This window comes from Phaenicophaeus curvirostris, chromosome 1, assembly GCF_032191515.1.
Source record: "Phaenicophaeus curvirostris isolate KB17595 chromosome 1, BPBGC_Pcur_1.0, whole genome shotgun sequence".
In the NCBI taxonomy this organism is placed as follows: domain Eukaryota; kingdom Metazoa; phylum Chordata; class Aves; order Cuculiformes; family Cuculidae; genus Phaenicophaeus; species Phaenicophaeus curvirostris.
In genome coordinates, this window is record NC_091392.1 from 58,735,313 (window position 1) to 58,753,728 (window position 18,416).

General features: G+C 44.8%; 2 protein-coding genes across 2 annotated transcripts in view; one reads left to right on the top strand and one right to left on the bottom strand.

Annotated features, from left to right (window-relative positions):
• Positions 1–12,767, top strand: part of BRAF (B-Raf proto-oncogene, serine/threonine kinase) — an 87,364-nt gene extending 74,597 nt beyond the window's left edge. Inside the window, exon 19 of the mRNA XM_069858787.1 lies at positions 4,766–12,767. Within this exon, the coding sequence (XP_069714888.1) occupies positions 4,766–4,788 (23 nt within the window). The 3' untranslated portion in view covers positions 4,789–12,767. The remainder of the gene's footprint in view (positions 1–4,765) is intronic.
• A 711-nt stretch (positions 12,768–13,478) lies between these two features.
• On the bottom strand, positions 13,479–16,955 carry NDUFB2 (NADH:ubiquinone oxidoreductase subunit B2). The gene is made up of 4 exons (XM_069849831.1): positions 16,829–16,955; positions 15,931–16,075; positions 15,771–15,860; positions 13,479–13,558 (listed from the first exon to the last, which is right to left on the bottom strand). Exons 1-3 carry the CDS (start codon positions 16,909–16,911, stop codon positions 15,786–15,788), a joined length of 303 nt encoding a protein of 100 aa, XP_069705932.1. The 5' UTR covers positions 16,912–16,955; the 3' UTR covers positions 13,479–13,558; positions 15,771–15,785.
• Between the last annotated feature and the right edge of the window lie 1,461 nt (positions 16,956–18,416).

The window sequence follows — 18,416 nt, forward strand, 5'->3', positions numbered from 1 at the left end:
GGTCTTTTGGGCTTCTGCTGTTGGAACAATTCGGGAACTAACTTTTCTCATTTTGTTAGTCAAGAAAATTCAGCTGTTGAAATCTATCTCAATGGAAATAGTTATGGAAGATGAGAGTTGTTATTGTTTTAGAGAATCTATTCCCCATCTTTCAATAGGTTCCACTCATTTTGTCAGGCTTATCTTACAACAAAATACGGATTTAAATGGTTTTTTTTCCCCCATCTTATTCATTATTTTTTTTTATTCTAGACAGTGAGGAAGAATGCTTCTTAAGCTTTAGAGTGTGGTATTCAGTACAGGCAAGCAGGTGCTGCTGGGTCTCTTATAGAATCCAGAAATGTACCATCTCAGGCAGAAAAGGTTTAACCACAGGGGGAACTCCAGAGAGTGCAGAACCATCCTTACTGCCTTGCCTGGACTTACTCTTTTTCAAGTCTGCCAGACCAGTTCAAACAAGTTATTCCTTGGAGGAGTGTTATCCTCCTTGTTGTTAAGATTATTCTTCTGTGCTTTAAGAACTACAGTTATGAGGGATGAAAATGCTGCCATCCTTGGACACGTTTGACCTTGTTTCCTGCTATATGGCAAATGCATTAGAATTCTTCCTGGATCACCTGTTCTTACATGTCGAGCACAGTTTCAGATCCATGGCCATAATGTGATCTTAGCTTCTCAGTAAACATTTTATGGACCCTAAAAGGAAGCTGCGTTTTGTGGTTCATTAGCTCTAACACAAAGGCATTTATGGGTTTAACTTCTGTAGTTTGCGATTGCTGCCTCAGTGAGATTTGGGAACTTATGTAAGATGAAATGCCTAAATATACCTATGGATTTGTGTCAGTGTTCTCAAAGTTGCAACTCAGCTATGTTGTTTAGAAACAGATACTTGTCGCTTCTGAAAACATGTCTGTAGGATCCCAGGCTTTTCTAGAGGGTTACCTTATACTATGTGTTTCCTTTTTTCTTTACTTCCCTGTGTCTCAGTGTAGTAACTGCCTTGGTGCCTCATAAACGCTGTTGTATACTCTTCTGAAGGTACTTATTATCCACAGCAGTATATGTTCCAAATATTTTTTTTTTTACCCAGTGGATGGTATCCATACTAGAAGATCAGTGCAAGACCCAACAGAAGACTCTTTGTAATACTTTTTTCTGCGTCTGTGAGTGTAATCCAGGCAAGGTGTTAGAACTTGGTATTTCCCTTTGGTAAGTCAGTTACTTTCTGATTCAGTAGAGAAGGCTGGCAGAGGCCTGGAAGGGAACCGTTGTTCTCCATACAGTTCTTCTGAGAAACATGGTATCTACCCCAGGAGAAGGGATACAGTTAGTGTTGTGTATATACCTTAGTAACCTCTTGAATACTGATAACCTATACATTTGTGAGAGTAGAGATTGGTAACTGCATCTTAAATCCTTCCAGAAATCAGGGACAGCATGTTCAGTGTGAACATACCCTTATAACATGTTGTTTGGACACAACTTGAAAGAATTAGATCATCTTTTTAGTATAGATTTTTTGAAAAGTATGTATTTAAAATAGTTTCCACTTGCTTTGTATGTGGCAAGCATTAAAAGGCTGTAGCAACTAACTTGAAAGAACTCTGCAAGAAATGGAGATTTTCAAATACTGTCCATAATTTCCTTCGGAAAGGAATGTCTGCAGTACCAGTCAAAGCAAGTATCTGAAGTTCTGCTTGGTGAAAAGCACTTCAGATGTCTGGCTCACAATGAATAAAATGTCTGTTGTTTTTCTTCACAGCTCAAATCACTAAATATGTGTTTTCATAGGTTCACGGTAAGCTGATCTCATTTGAAGCAACCATGGCCCTGCTCCTAACCCTTGCAATGGCAGATGCTTCCAATTCCATGAGTCTTTTCTGCTCAGGGGTTCCCCCCCACAACCAACAGAGCAACTCTCCAAAAACTGGTTGGAAGACTCTCATGCCCCACCAGTCTGAGCTCTCTTTTGCTAGGTCAGCTCCTTGAGCCATCTTGCCTCAGGACCAGATAGTGCTAGTGCAGCACAATGGTTAGGTCAGGAGGGAAAGCCAGACTGCAGTAGACTCAATTTAGATCAGCCCTGGCCATTTCAGAATAGCATCCAAAGATTTAGCAGGACAGAATCAAGATGATCCTGTTCCTGCAGGACGGGGCATATCAGGGCAAATTCCTAAAGCTGTCTTCATTTCATCCATTCGTTGCTGTCAGGCAAGGCCTTACTGTCTTGCTAGAAAACAGTGAATTCACAGTTCAGGTTACTTCATTTATCAGTATGCATCTGGGTGTTAGGAAGAGGTTGCCTGTGTTCTCCTTTCCCTACAGGTGGGGTTTCTTTCAGAAGGTGGAAGAACCAGGTACAGATGGTTTACGTATTCAGAATAGAAAGGGAGACATAAAGCATGTTAGCTGCTCTTCAGAAAGCCTTGTCAACACGTTGCAGGGTGGAGGATTCCTGTGCATGGATAGGTAACTAGCTATATTCCTCATCTAGGGAAAGCTGTTACTGGTAACTGCATTTTATGTATGTTCAATTGACATAATTCCATTGTTAGATGACTGTGTTATCTGTTTTGGTCTCCTGTTGATTGGGGATGGGGTTAGCACCTGAATTTTGAAAGGGGAGATTTAGCATTAACTTGTCCAGAAAAAAAGTCTTTCCTAAGGGTTTATTTAAATGGAAGAAGAGTTTGAATATCATCATTTTTATAGCTTCCATCCTATCTGAAATGCTTCTTGACTTCTGATCTTGCTTTCTTATTGCCCTTTCCCAATTAATCATCCATCTTTTATCTTCTGAAATCCCTGTATGGCCATTAAGAGCTGAATTATTGCTAGAAATGGGCAGAAGGACAAGATGAGTAATGAGGGAGCAATCTCTTGTTTATAAATTGATCTTTAATCAGCAGTTTAGGAAAGCAGACTGAAAAATAAATTTAGTAGAGCGTGTTTTGAAAGTGTAGCTAAGCATGAATGTCATACTTAAACATTAGCCTCACAGGCAATATTAGATGACTTTTTTTTTTCCCCTTCTCTTAAAAGAAAAGAAAAAGTGGGGTAGAAGTAGTATAAGAATTGAGATGTTTCTAGAAGATATTTTGAAGAGAGTTGGATGATCGCTGAAATGCGCCAGAGAATCAAGGAAAATGATCAAATATTCAGAGTATTTTAGAGCAAGGGATGGTAGCCTGTTTTACTTGTTCAGTTAGTCCAATTGTGAATCTTTTACTCTTTTGTTGTTAAAACTACAACCACAGTCTACCAAGAATAGATATTGAAGTCTATCATAGGCCCCTTTGCCAGCCAGCCTTACTTTTGGCCCTGGGCGCAATCCCTTCTCATTTCCTACGATGCCCAGAGCCTTCTCATCATCTCTCTGCTTTCTTCATGTTTCCTTAGATGAGCTGTATCAGCTGTTGCTCTCAGGCCCTGCAGATGCCCTTTCTTCCCTCTCCCCACGCAGACTGCTGATCGTTTTGTTGGTTCCCTTCTTTATAGAGCAAGAGATTCCATGGAATTAATGCTATCGGTCTAAATTTCTGTTTGCAGGGATGTTTCTGGTTTGTTTCCAATATTCAGAATAAGAATCTTAAGGAAAACAAAAACCAACAAAAGCTTGCTCTTGAAAGGGTGGAAGTACACCAGGATAGGGAGCAATTGTTTGGAGTTAACAGTATTCATGCCTTTGTTGAAGAGAACAAAAGGTCTCTTCTGTCTGCTTATCAGTCCTTCATTTTTAAGAGAATTCTGAGGAGTGCTTTCAAGAAACTAACCCAAAATTCATTTAGAGCCCAACAATGGGAAGCTATGTTTGTTTCTTTTCTTTTGGTCCTGAGTCCTTTTGGTTAAGCATAGTTGGACAGCCCTCCCTAAAACTCTGTAGAATGCAGGTTCTTTGTGGGTGGCAGGGAAATGTTTTTGCTAAAGTATGAGATTAAGAAGATGAGCAACTTGGTTTCAACTTCTATTCATCATCTGGCAAACTACTTGAGACTTTGGGCAGCGGTTTTACTCTGTGCGATAGTTCCATCATCTCTGAAACAGGACTCCCAGTTAATCTAATGAAGTACCAACATAACTGCATGTGAAAACACTGCCTAGAATTATTGTTTGTTTAGTAATTCTGAAGAAAGCAGGGGGTTGCTTTATTTGTTGTGTTCCCTATTAGCAAGGCCTGATTTCTGGTCTGGGAGTGAGTAGACAGTCTCACCATTCTTACCTTTCCCGCAGTGGGTTGCTGTGTTGGTCTATAAATTGGATTCTAGCCTTCTTTAATACTGGTCTACTATTCGGGCACTTTACTGTATATAGTCTTTAAAGGTTAACGGATATGTCAAATAGTTCTTTGTTGTTAAACCACTTTCACAGCAGAATAGAAATTAGTTCACAGTCTAAATTAGTTCTGCGTTTATTGCAGTTGTTGCTTTTCAGGGTACGTGTGCAGTAGGGTGTTAAAAGTGAAATGAAGCTGACGCATTCTATTTTCAAATGCATGATGAATTCGACTTTGCTTGAACTTTTAGACGTCTGTCCTGGGAAGAGTGGGTACAGCTTGCTTGCAAGAAATTCCTTTTTCGGTAAAATGTGCTGGGTCTGTATTCAATGTTCCTTCACTATGTATTCTTTTGTGCTTTGGATTTTAACAGTTTGCATTTTTTAACATCTTTTATATTCAACCTAATATTCAACTAGTCTGGAGCAAATCTCTGACCACCTAGTAACTGAAATCACCTTTTTAAACCAAGCTCTTGTCCTCCCTCTACAGGAGAATTTGCAGCATTCAAGTAGCCACAGCACCATGGCAGCACCCACTCTGTTATTTAAGTCTTGTGTTCCTACAGTTTCTTAACATCAAAACTCTATTCTGCTCTGCAAAATCTAAAGTAATTTAGAAAAGATATCCATAAGCTTAAAAGTGGAGCAGAATGGAACTGCCAGTCCAACACAATGGGAAAAAGTACCTTTTTGGGAACCAGAATCCTCTGCTGCCAGTGTTTCTCCTTCAACACACAAACCACCACGTGCATTCGGAGACCCGCAGTGGCTGCCTGTGCCGTTGGCATCATTCCCAGGAGAGAGGAGAGGGCGCTCGTGGTTTGACTGTGGTGCTCGTGCATGAGGGGATGGAACTGCTACTGCAACTTAGGAGACTTGCTTTGGATGGTCTGCCGGTCAGCTTTCTCCCTCTAACAACGTACCATCAGAGGCTGAATATCTGATGAGTGCTAATTTAAAAGAATCATCCTCCGTTCTGACCTTTTTTTTTTTTCCTGGTGTACTCAACTGATTTATGGACAATGCAGTATCCCCTTTTCACTGTATTACAGTGTCAAACACCACAATCTGTTTATGTCGTTGGGTTCTATTCCGGTAAAATTAAAAGTGTGGGCTGATGGGAGCTGGAGAAGGTGTTATGCTAAAGGCAAAGAGATTAATCTGAAGGAAAAGGGGATGCTGCTGCACCTTTTTTTCAGATTTACTTTATCACTACTTAAACAACAACCACCAACCTTAACCTTTTCCTTTACCAGTATTCTCTTGGTGTGTGCATATACAACATCTTTGAGAAGGATTAGGTAGATCCTTCTTTTGTTGGTCCAGCAACAAACTGAAGTTTTAAAGTAAAAAAATGTAGCGAGATTGTCCTCTCTTTTATTTTTTTTTCTTTTGTATCATATGATACAATGTATTTATGAAAGATGCTACCACAGCATCTGAAGTCTGTAGAATTCCTGATACAGACTGTGAATGGTGTATGTACCTACTTTAAAAGTTTTATTTTAAACGAGGGTGCAGGTTAATGCCAGGTACCTTACCAATATGTAATGTTTTCATAAATGAGGAAAAAAGTTCTCAGGTTGAACTGAATACAAATACAAAAACCCCCTAGAATTAGACATTCCGAAAATTATGTTTTGGTACTTTCAAGAACTTTTTTTAGAGGATTTTTATCCTGTTAACTAAACGTCCTCTGATAAGTGTGTGTGTAAATGTGGAGCATCTTGTCCTAATGGCAAGTTGTCAGATCAAAACAAAACGGTACTTGCTGGATCCACACTGACTACTCCTCCCGTTGCTTTCTTCCCTGTCATCTCTTCCCTTCCATTTGTCTTTCCCTTTTGTACACTTTGCAAGCTAGGATGAAGGTGGCGGTATCTCCATTAGAGTGCTTTGTTTTCCTGTCCTCCAATCCTGATTTTCAAACCATCGGTAGCTTTTTGACAAGTTACCCAGTCAGGGAAAAAAAACCCAATTCATCATAAAGTTCTGCACATCGTTTACCTCTAGTAGAATATCTCGTGATGTGATCTGTTTGCAGAGTTCTCTGGTATGTGGTATTACATGTAAATTATTTGTACAGAGGCGAGTCAGACCACATTAGAAAGAAATTCAAGCTCAGACAGAAGCTTTCAGAATTTGATTCCTATCTGCTCTGTTCCGCTCCAGGTGAGGCAGGAGAATCGACCCCCCTCTGGCGGGGAGGAGCTTGCTGGGAGGTGGTGGGGTGGGGGGGCTGTTAAACAAAATTGTGACAAATACATGAAGGAATTAAATGTGTGTGAATGTGCTAAACATGGGTGTATGGGGTGAGGACACTGTCCTGCCCTCGCTAGGAGAGTCAGACTGTTTCTGCAGAAGGTTGCTCCCAGGTGAAGGGAGAAACACACATCAGTAGTGGAACGTGCTTTTAAAACCCTGGAGTTCTGCAATGTTGCTGGTAGTCTGTTATGTTTGTCAGTAAATGTTTACTGGGGTTATAGGGACCGGACTAATCTGAAGTGGGAATTATAACTGAAATACTGTGTATTCATATTAATTCCACATCATTAGCAAGACAGCAATAGTGAATGACTTAATAGTCACTACAAGAATGAAGTGATTCATGTTGGTACATGAATAGAATTGATTCTGTGTACAGGATGCATTTTAAAAACAAAAAAAACCAAAAACAAAAAAAAAAGAAAAAAAAAGAAAGCACAATTTTTTTCTTGTCAGCTGTGGGCCTTCGGATGCTGTAAGGGTTTTTTCCTTATTGAGATTGGCAGGAATTTAAGTTGTAGCAATAGCCACTTTCCAGTGTGGAGAAGCTGATGAGCGAAGGGTGGTGTGCAGACTGGGTGAAATTGGAGGGCTCCCTGGTGATTGTCTGAGGCCAAACACCGAGGAGGTGGAAGGAGCCTGGGGCCACCGGGTTCAGCAGGCAAGTGAGAGCGTTTACAAATACAGAGTCCTAGAGCGTGAAGCGGTCGGTGCTCACTCACCTTCCACCCCACGCGTTGCTCCAGCCCCAGGCTGTGCCTGAATTTGTACATATCGGGCATACTGGAAATTAATATTAATCTGAAAAGAAACTGTTATCGGAGCAAGTACATACAGGTGGTTTAACAGTCATTTGTTTCACAGAGCTTGTTAAAAGCCCTGGTTTCCTTCCACAAGGTCATGCTGGCAGAAGATTGTCTACTAAAATGTAACTGTTAGGATTTTCAGTCTGTCTTTGCTTACAAGGAACTACTTTTTGTGAAGATTCATTACCCATTAGTCTACAATATGCTTCTTGAGCCTGTAGGAAAAGCACAAGGAAAACTGCTATCCTTGTCCATGCAAAGCACTTTATAAGTAAAACGTGATCTTTGGGGTTTTTTTTTTATGGGGGTTTGTTTGTAGTTTTGGTTTTCTGTTTTGTTTTTTTTTCCCTGAGGAATGTGCAAGTTGTTTGGCTGCTGTTTAGAGAAGTCCTTTCAGGATGCATTTCTACTGGTTTTCACGTTTGTTCGTTTCCCTCCAGATAGCTGTAGTGATGTGTGTTTGTCCGTAAGAGGTCCCACGTAATACTCATGCAAAGCTTGGGAAGAAATTTGATTTGTAAATAATTGGGATTATTATTTTTTCCTCTGTCTTTTTCCTTCAGGAATTTTTCTGGATGTCTTGCATGCCATCAGAACCAGTCTTAAAGGTGCCCCATAGATGCATAGTGAATGGGGAGATAATGGGGTAGAAAAGAACCGATTCCTCCGTAGAGTGGTGGGATGAAAGAAGTAAACTGAAGTGACTGACAACATCCATGCCCGTTCCACCACGTTTCTTAAGCTTCTCTGTGGTGTTGCAGCCACAAGCACACGCCGTAGAAACATTAGTACGTGTTTTGTGTGTGCGTGTTGGGGCAAACATCTTGACAGTCACGTTGCTTTTAGCTCTGCAGTATCTCATACCTAATAATTAGTGGCAAAACTATGACTATCCAATCCTAGGTGTTTACATCTTCGCTAATCATGCACATACCTACCCCCTGCCTTTCCTTTTCCATGCACCTAGAAGAGGCCTGTTATCTGTTGCATCTTCCCTGTCAGTATGTGATTGTTTCCTGTGGCAGATCTGCTGGAACTGGAACACTGTAGTGGAGTTTAAACCAAATGGTATGAGTGTAGAGGCCTGGTTATTTTTGAAAGTAATTTCTGCTTGAATTAAGTCCTATATGATGCCAGATACAATTAGCCTGGTCATTTCTTTTCTGCTAAACTCATGCAGGTCATTAGATGAATCCACATCTGCTTTTTCTGCTTACCTAAAATCATCTTATCTTGCACTTGAATGCTCTAGCAGCTCAAGAATGTTTGAGGCCATAAACCGCCATCTTATTGTGGCCTCACAGCATCACTTGGATTAGTGTGTGCTCAGCGAAGGCAGAATTTGGCCTTCATCATATAAAATAATGAAATGCTGACTGTTGATAAATACCACATCCTCCCACAAAAGCTCAGATTTGGGGGAAAAAAATACGCTGAGGATCAGACATAAGTAGGTTTGCTTCTGCATTTGCCTGGTGATGTAAATGCATCCGCTATTTTACAGAACATTTAGGGAAGCCAGATCCCCCAAAAAACCTCCCTAACAAGTACAACTTGAGGTTTAATAGCTGGAGGGGCTAAATTTAGGGAATTAAATTTAGGGAAGCATGTAGACACTTCACACTTGCGCAGCCTATAGATTTCATTCCCTTCTTGACTGTGAGTGCAGCATGTGTAGCACAAACTATTCATAGTACTGTAGACAGCGTGTCTTCTCTCTGTTGTAAAAAAGCATTACCAGTAGCACAATGCAACAGGCAAATCTCCCAGGTACAGTCAGGTTCAGTTAAAAATCACTTGCTGAGTGGACTGTTAGGTCTCGCTTTGAAGGTGTTTCTGGTTTTCTGTTACGCGTTTTACACAGAACTTTATGAAACAAACTTTCTCTGTACTGCAGCCTCATTAATCGGTGTTTGCACTTCACGTTTGTTTTGGCACGCAATTTAAATATCTTCATTGCTTCCTTACTTCTTGCCTAGTAAATGAAATCATCAAAAGAGAGCAGAGCAAAGTTGTTAAAACTTTTTCTTTGAATTCAAGTTCAAGGATGCTCACACAGAAGCTACTGAGTCAGCACCATGGCAGCAGTAACTTAACTACCAAACTGTGGAAGGAGGTAACCATTTCAAAACTGCAGAATATAGAGTGCAGCAGGAGTAAATTCAAGCGGAAACTGGCTTACATCTTTTCCATAGAAAAGAGAGCTACCGAGACCCTCTGTTAAATGGTTTACATAGGGATCTCCCCAAACAAGTCTTTGCAGTTTGCCAAATGATCATGTGCCTTCACAACCTTAAAAAGTACAACAGAATGTAAACCAGGTGCTTTGTAACTGGAGCGGTGGCTTTGGTTTACTTCTGGTGCAGTAATTTTGTATATAGCTGTTACTATAGATAGGTAGTTTGGATTTGGGAAACTTCTGTACAGGAGCGAGGAGGGCAGAGAGCATCCCCCAGAATACCTAGAACCATTTCAAGACTAGGAATTGAAGGATGCCTAATTCGGTTACAATAAACCTGCTGCTTTAAATCTGCTGTATCAAAAATTCGATGAGTTCATTTAATTTAAAACCAAATAAGCCCTCCTCCCCCTCTAAGGACACAAAGATCTTTTTAAAGAAAGGTAATAGAAAGCTCGAAAAAAGCCCGAAGTTACACTGTCAGAGCATCTTGGAATGAGACATTAGAGGAAAACTGAGTGCTAGATGAGGAGAAACTGATGATTAGTACTCCTACAATCAAAGTCCATGCATATCAGGCCATACAGTTAATTCCCTGGCCCAGAAAGTGTAATTAATTTTGTTTCCTGAAATATCCGTGGGTTTCCTTAGTTGTTCCTCGGGCCTCTTGCAGTTTATCAGCAATGCTCCTCACCGATCACATGCTGTTCTTGCACGTGAATGGTGGGAGACGGTAGGTGTCTGGTCAGCCGAGGGACAAACCAGTACGTTTAAATGTGATTTTTTTTCAGGTTTCAAACCAGTTCCATCGACTTCTGGCAGCACCTCCACAGCAGTATCATAGTTAACCTGCTTGTCCATAAAGGGCAAAAGAATGGGGTTTGGTATCAGTGCTTTTTCAGATCTTTCCCTTTTCTTCTTTGCGGCAAGACTTTGGGTGTAACTGTCAAATATTTAAAGTTATGCCTAAATGCACAGTTCTCACGAAATACTAGACCAATTTTAATTTGGTTTTATTCCTTTCAGAAAGCAAAGTGTAAAACCATTTTAGTAATTTTCCAGGAAACTAATCTGGAATGCTTCTGCCCTATCTCAAATTCTGCACTAGACGTACAGGTGAGAAGGCAGCGTTTATTATCCATTTTTAAACAAAATCACAAAGAAACTATTTCCCTAAAAGCAGGGAGCTGATGGAAGCATTTAGAAACTTCTCAACTACGTAGGTATTTGCTTCACAGCATCACAGCAGCAGCGCGTTCAGCTCCTCCAGTCTCTCTAAGAGCCGTGAGCGGCCTGTGCAGTCACTTTGTCTAGTTAGTCGCATTGGCAGCAGCTTTACTTCAGCATAAGCCTTGTGTGACGCTTACTTTTGAGCAAGTAAAACCACACAAAAATAACTCCGTTTTCTTTTTTTGTTTGGGTTAGGAAAATGGTTGGGTTTTGGTTTGATACATGTCATTCTGTGTTGCGTTTGTGTCTTCACCCTAGCTGAAAAGAAAATCTCGTCTCTGTGTGGGGGAATTCAGTGGAACATTAGGAGAAGAAATGAAGCCCACGCTCTGGGCATGGGGGTTGGGTCTAGGGGGCAAAATGGACCAAACTCGGGTGTTGGATTCTTTTGTGATGGTGGGAGGGTTCCGAGGGCATAATTTATATTAACTCTGTCTAAAATAAAATGTAAGTGCAATAAATGTGCTTTTTTTATTCAAAGCTGTGAACCTTTAGGGGGAAAAAAAAGAAAAAAATACACAAAAAAATGCACATCATTCCTTCATGAGCCTTGTGTCCTACCTGCCTCCCCTTCCTCGCCCCTCTCCACACTTCTCAACTGACAGTGGCCAACTTGCCTGTGTTGGCAGCTTGAATTAACGTTACTTTTCTCCTGATCCCATTTGTTGGGATCAGGGGAAAATCCTGCCCCCTACTTCTTGCCACCTGTGAAATCCCTTTGGGATCCAGTGCTGACCTGTGTGTGTCACCGGTTCGGGATGCACAAACCAGCCCAACCCTACCCGAGCCCTTCGTCCTTCGGTTATAATAACTTCCTTCCCTCCTTGTTTCGGGGGATGCTCTCCCAGAGCTGGGCAGGTGACGTTTTTCATAAGCAATTGCAAAGATAATTGGTCATCAGCTGCCAAATCGGACGGATCCCTTTTCCCCCTTGTCACCAGACACAGGCAGGCTGGCCACTGTTGCCTTCTATGACTCTGCCTTGTTTCGAAGGAGCAGGTACACGTGTCTGTGATCTGCTGTGCGTTACTTGCACCGTCTCTCTCTCTCTTACTTGAGCACATGCTGCTTTTCCTAGATTAGGAAAGGGGCACTGGTCTCTTGGGGGCGTTTCCACAAGAGGTGCGAGGCATACGTCTCGTTAAAAGGCGATGGAAGGCACAGCACTCAGTAGCTGGACCCTGTGGGGAAGTGAGAGGACTGGCTTGTTTAAAGTTTATAGATACGCGGATCTATATCCTTTAAACTTGATTATTTTTATATATAGTCAAGACAATGGCATTACCTCATAATACAGAGGCTCGTTTATGAGAGGCAAAGTATCTAGTAAGGAGAGGAAAGGGAAATTTGTATACAGATTTGATTTCTTTTTTGTTTGTTTGTTCCTTAGTGCAATGAAATGTACGTCCCACCAATTTAAACTCTGTGCTAACACAACATTCCTTTCAGCTGTTATTTTTGTTCTTTTTGACCACCAGAGGTTTGCGAGGGGCTTGTGACTGCGAAGGAGAAGGTCCGGTCTGGTTACTTAAAAAAAACCCAAAACAATTGTGTTAGTAGATTTCCATAGCTGCTTTTAAAAAAATCTACGATGGAGTAATTGTTTTGAAACTTGTATTTATTTTTTAGTTCTTAACAAAATGTTTCTTTTCGGTTTCCTGTTACATAGGTCATGGCAACTCCCCTTCTTTCCTTCTCAAGTTTCCCCTGTAATTGCCAATGCAGCTTGTTTTTTCTTGTTTGTCCCTTCCCCCTTTACTTTTGTTGTCCCTTCATTTGTACTTTGGAGTTTTTCTCATGTAAATTTGTACAATGGGAAATATTGTCCAGTTTGGTTAGAGAGCATGGAGACTTAAAACCTATTAAAATTTGATAGCTGAATTCAGATTGAAGAAAACTATTTCTGTGTAAAGTTATTTAAAGAACTCTGTATTATATAAAAGGCAAAAAGTTCTATGTACTTGATGTGAATATGAGAATACTGCTATAATAAAGATTGACTGCATGGACAAGTCTGAAGGAGAGTTTTTATCACATAATTATGAGGATCCAGAGCTGCAACTGAGGTGGTCGAGGGGACTGAAAAATTTACTTGGTTGTTGCTTCAGAATGTAGCTCTGGAAGGATAAAAAGAAAAAGCAAAGAGGATAAAAAACCTAAACCAAAACCAACCACCAGAGGATGCCTGGAGATAACCCAGCACCCTTCTGCTGGGCTGCTGCCTCCCCTGACTGCTGGGCTTAGCCCCAAGGCTTTTTTAACTCTCCAGAGGGTTTTACTTCCCAAGGATTATTCTGGATGTTGATAAGACCCAAGGATGATTTCCCCCTCACCCTAGGGAAAGCCTGGCACCAGCTGCTCTGCGTTTTCCTCAGAGTAACTTCCCCAGCTTCTATAGGAACTGTTATTCCAACTTGGTGACAGGATTTCAGTAAAAGGTCTTGAAGTCAAAGTCTCTGCAGTTCTAACACGGACAAGTTTTAGTCCCCCTCACCCTTTTAATGGTTATTTGGCAGAGCTTTAATGATAAGATTCTAACCTACTATGCAGTCAGGGAAGTTTTCAGTCGCTCCCTGAACACGGATATTTTGCCTTATTTAAATGGGAGCGGTGTGTTCTAGCTGGAGCAGACTTTACAGAAGCTCCTGTGGACACCAGTACCAACCAAGCTCCAATGTTCATCCCCCAGAGACCCTACAGCACTCACAAACGAAGGACAAAGGTTGGTTGTAGTTAACTTTTATTGAAATAAGGACTGAGGAGCCAAAGCTTTGGTTCCAGAGGCCTCTTTAGCTTCAGGCACCTGCAAGTAATAGGAGAAGATCCTGAGAATCTTTTCCCCCCATCGTTTTCCCACCACTAAAAGCAGGGGAAGGCCTACCCGGCAGTGCCCACGCTGCCTTCAGCAGCAGCTGAAGCTGCTGGATTTAGAGAGCCATAATGTGACACGGGGCATCTAAAAATCAGAAATGAGCAAAAACCCCCCAAACCTTTGGTCTGTAGTGACACAGCCTCAAGGTTGGGTTATGCTGGGTCTACAGAACAGCATGGCAAGAATAACTTTGAACTGGTAGCAGCTAAGCTGCAACTTACCAACAATCAGCTGTTAGATACGGTTGGGGCAGAAAGGACCTTAAAGTAGCCCTGAGACTTGGGGGTGCTGCGCGATGAGCAGCTCAACATAAGCCAGCAACGTGCGCTCACAGCCCAGAAGGCCAATCATATCCTGGGCTGCATCCAAAAAAGCGTGGGCAGGAGGCCGAGGGAGGCGATTCTGCCCCTCTATTCCTCTCTTGTGAGACCCTACTTGCAGTACTGTGTCCAGTTCTGGAACCCCCAACATAAGGATATGAAATTGTTGGAATGGGTCCAGAGGAGGAGGAAAGGATGGTCAGTGGGCTGGAGCACCTCTGCTATGAGGACAGGCTGAGAGAGTTGGGGTTGTTCATCCTAACATGGCTCTGGGGAAACCCAATAGCGACCTCCCAGTACCTGAAGGGGTTACAGGAAAACTGGGGAGGGACATTTTACAAGGGTGCATAGCGATAGGATGAGGGGGAATAACTTTAAATTGGAAGGGGGAAGATTTAGATGAGACATTAGGAAGAAATTCTTCAGGATCAAGGTGGTGAGGGGCTGGCACAGGTTGCCCAGGGAAGCTGTGGCTGCCCCATTGCTAGAGGTGTTCAAGACCAGGCTGGATGCGGCCTTGGGCAGCCTGATCTGGTGGGAGGTGCCCATGGCAGGGGATGGAACTGGATGGTCTTTTAAGGTCCCTTCCAACTCAAACCATTCTATGAATCCAAAGGTCATCCAGTTCCAGCCCCCCACCATGGGCAGAAACATCTGCTGCTGGAGCAGGCTGCTCAAATCCCCATACAACCTGGCCCTGCACTCCAGGCTTATGTTGCCAAAACTGGACTACCTGGACTCAAGTGTTCAGCAGCCCAAGAAAATCATAGAATCATAGAATAACCAGGTTGGAAGAGACCCACCGGATCATCGAGTCCAACCATTCCTATCAAACACTAAACCATGCCCTTTAGCACCTCGTCCACCCGTGCCTTAAACACCTCCAGGGAAGGTGAATCAACCACCTCCCTGGACAGCCTGTTCCAGTGCCCAATGACCCTTTCTGTGAAGAATTTTTTCCTTATGTCAAGCCTGAACCTCCCCTGGCAGAGCTTGAGGCCATTCCCTCTCGTCCTGTCCCCCGTCACTTGGGAGAAGAGGCCAGCACCCTCCTCTCTACAACCTCCTTTCAGGTAGTTGTAGAGAGCAATGAGGTCTCCCCTCAGCCTCCTCTTCTCCAGGCTAAACAACCCCAGCTCTCTCAGCCGTTCCTCATAAGGCCTGTTCTCCAGCCCTTTCACCAGCTTTGTTGCTCTTCTCTGGACTCGCTCCAGAGCCTCAACATCCTTCTTGTGGTGAGGGGCCCAGAACTGAACACAGGATTCGAGGAGCGGTTTCACCAGTGCCGAGTACAGAGGGAGAATAACCTCCCTGGACCTGCTGGTCACGCCGTTTCTGATACAAGCCAAGATGCCATTGGCCTTCTTGGCCACCTGGGCACACTGCTGGCTCATGTTCAGTCGCTGTCAACCAACACCCCCAGATCCTTCTCCTCCAGGCAGCTTTCTAGACAGACTTCTCCTAGTCTGTAGCACTGCAAAAGTGCGTGGGAAGGCTATAAAAAGAAACAGCATGCAGAGACTGGACACCTTTGCCTCTGGAAGCGCACATCTGCTGACAGCAGGGCAATTCCACCTGTACTGACAAGGGGGCCACAAGGAGAACCCGGCAGATTCCCCAGTGCCGCATCACAGCCCCGGGCTCTGAACCAAAGTTAAAGCGCAACCCGGACCCTGTGTGCACTGGGGCTGCTGCTGCTCAGTCACAGAACCTTGAAGGCTGGAAAAGACCTCTCGGACCATCTGGTCTGACCTTCAGCTTCCAGGGCGCAGCCCAGTCCGGTTGCAGCCCCTGTAACAGGGGGAGGCGGGAGAACCACATACCGGTGCCAGGGCTGCCTATTCAGCGTCATCTGGGGGGATCCCAAGCTCCTCATCCGTCCAGGCCGAAGGGTCGGGATACGGAAAGTGGCCCTGGCGAGAGACGAGGTCAGAGCCCGAGCCCGGCCCCGACCCCGCTTCTCCCCCACCATGCCAGCCTCACCAACACCATGTCCGAGCTGTGCCAGAAGTGCCAGAGGATCCAGAACCACATGAAGCCGCTGAGGACCTCGCTCTGGATCACCTGGGCGCGCGTCAGCTCCGGGAACTGCCGGTACCGTGGGTGGATGTGCACCCCACCACCCGCACTGCAGGGACCCGGGATGCTCAGCACGACCCCGCACCAAGCCTGCACCTGCACCGCTCCTCCACCCCTCTTATTCTTTCCTTACCCCTCTCCCTCTGCCCTGCTCCCCCTGCCCCTTCCCTGCTCCCTCCTTGCTCCCCTTTCCCCCTTCCTCCTGCCCCTCTCCCTCTCCTCTCCTCTTCCCTTCTCTTCTCCCCTCTCCCTTCTCCCTCTCCCCGCTCCCCTTCTCCTCCCATCTCCCCTCTCCCTTCCCCCTCCTTTCTCCCTCTCCCCCTTCCTTCACTCTCACCCTTTCCCCATCTCCCCCTTCCTCTCCCCCCTCCTTCTCCTCTCCCTTCTCCCTCTCCTCCCCCACCTCTTCCCTCTCTTCTCCTCTTCCCTTCTCTTCTCCCCTCTCCGCCTTCTCCTCCCATCTCCCCTCACCCTTGGCCCTCTCCCCTCTTTCTTCTCCCTTCTCCCTCTTTCCCTCTCACCTCTCCCTTCCCCCTCCTCTTCTCCTCTCCTTTCTCACTCTCCCCCTTTCCCCATCTCCCCTCTCCGCCTTCTCGTCCCATCTCCTCCTTCTCCCCCTCTTCTCCTCCTATCTCCCCTCTCCCTTGTACCTCTCCCATCTCCTCTTCTCCTCACCCTTCTCCCTCTCCTCCCCCTCTCCCCTTCCCCTCTTCCCCTTCCTCTCCTCCCTCTCCGCCTTCTCTTCTCATCTACCCTCTCCCTCGCCCCCCTCCCTCCTCCCTCTCCCTCTCTCCCCCCTCACCGCCTCAGGCTCAGGCTCAGGCCCGTTCCCGTTCCCGCCCTCAGCAGCAGCCTGGGGGCCGCGCGGCCCAGCGGCCCCAGCATGGCGGCCCCGGCGGCGATTCCCGTCGCTCCCGGCGGCTGCGCGGTCGCTGTTTGATGACGGCGGCTCCGCCGGCCCCGCCCCCCAAGGTGACCCCTGCGGCGGCCCCGGGACATACCGGGGGGCGGCCCCGAACGCTCCCCGGCGGCTTCCTCTGCTCCTCTTCTTCTTCATCCGCTTTTTCTTCTCTTCATCCACCTTTTCTTCTTCCTCCTCGCCTTCTTCCCCATCTTTTGCTTTTCCTCCTCCTCTTCTTATTCCTCCTCCTCTTATTCCTCCTGTTCTTATTCCTCCTCTTCTTCCTCATCCCCTGCTTTTTCTCCTCCTCTACATCATCCTCTTCTTCCTTCTCTTCTTCGTCCTCCTTTTCTTCCTCATCCACTTTTTCTCCTCCTCTTCGTCCTCCTTTTCTTATTCTTCCTCCTTTTCTTCCTTTTCCTCTTTCTCCTCATCATCTTCTTCTTCCTCCACCTCTTCTTCCTCATCCTGTGCTTTTTCTCCTCCTCTTCATCCTCCTTTTTTTCTTCCTCCTTCTTTTCTTCTTCATCTTTTCCTCCTCTTTGTCCTCCTTCTTCCTCATCCTGTGCTTTTTCTCCTCCTCTTCATCCTCCTCTTCTTCCTTCTCTTCTTCCTCTTTTTATTCCTCCTCCTCCTCTTCCTCATCCACTTTTTCTCCTCTTCATCCTCCTTCTTCTTCATCTTCTCTTTTTCTCATCCTCTTCATCCTCCTCTTCTTCCTCCTCCTCTTCTTCCTCATCCTCTCCTTTATCCTCAGCTTCCTTTTCCTCCTTCTCGTCCCTCATCCTCTCTTTTTCTCCTCTTCTTCTTCGTCCTCTTCTTCCACCTTCTCTTCTTCCTCATCCTCGTCTTTTTCTCCTCCTTTTCATCCTCCTCTTCTTCTTCATCCTCCTCTTCTTCTTCCTCATACTCTTTTCCTTCTCTTCTTTATCCTCCTCTTCTTATTCCTCCTCCTTCCTCTTCACAGCAGAGCTGGCCCAGCTGCCTGGCTTGGTTCACAGCAGCAGCAGCCACCTGGATTTGGTCCCTGAGCTTTGAGGATAGGACGGATGCTGCAGGTGGCTGGGCTGCAGAGCCAGGCTGGCAGCCAAGTACATCTCTTCCCCGGCACAGTCCTGGAGTCAGAGGAAACCTACCAGCTTCTGTCATAGAACAACTTCTGTACCTTCTGAGAGACTCGGGTGGTTGTGAAAGAAACAAGCTAGAAATAATGGAGAAAGTAGCTGAACAATCGGAGGGGCCCTTTCAAGCCATTGGAGCCTCCCCAGCTGCTTCTGAAAAGGTATAACACTGGTAGAAGATTAGTGTGTCTAATTAGTTCCTCCTGATGAGGACATCTCACAAAGTAGAACTGGGGAGAAAGCTCTTGACCCTCTGGAAGGGTAACTGTGTTTTGCCTGGCAGCTCAAGAATGAAATCTGTGGACAAAGATTTAAAATAGTTTGCCATCTCTGTGATGGGCTATACCTGACACCCCAAGCTGGCGTAT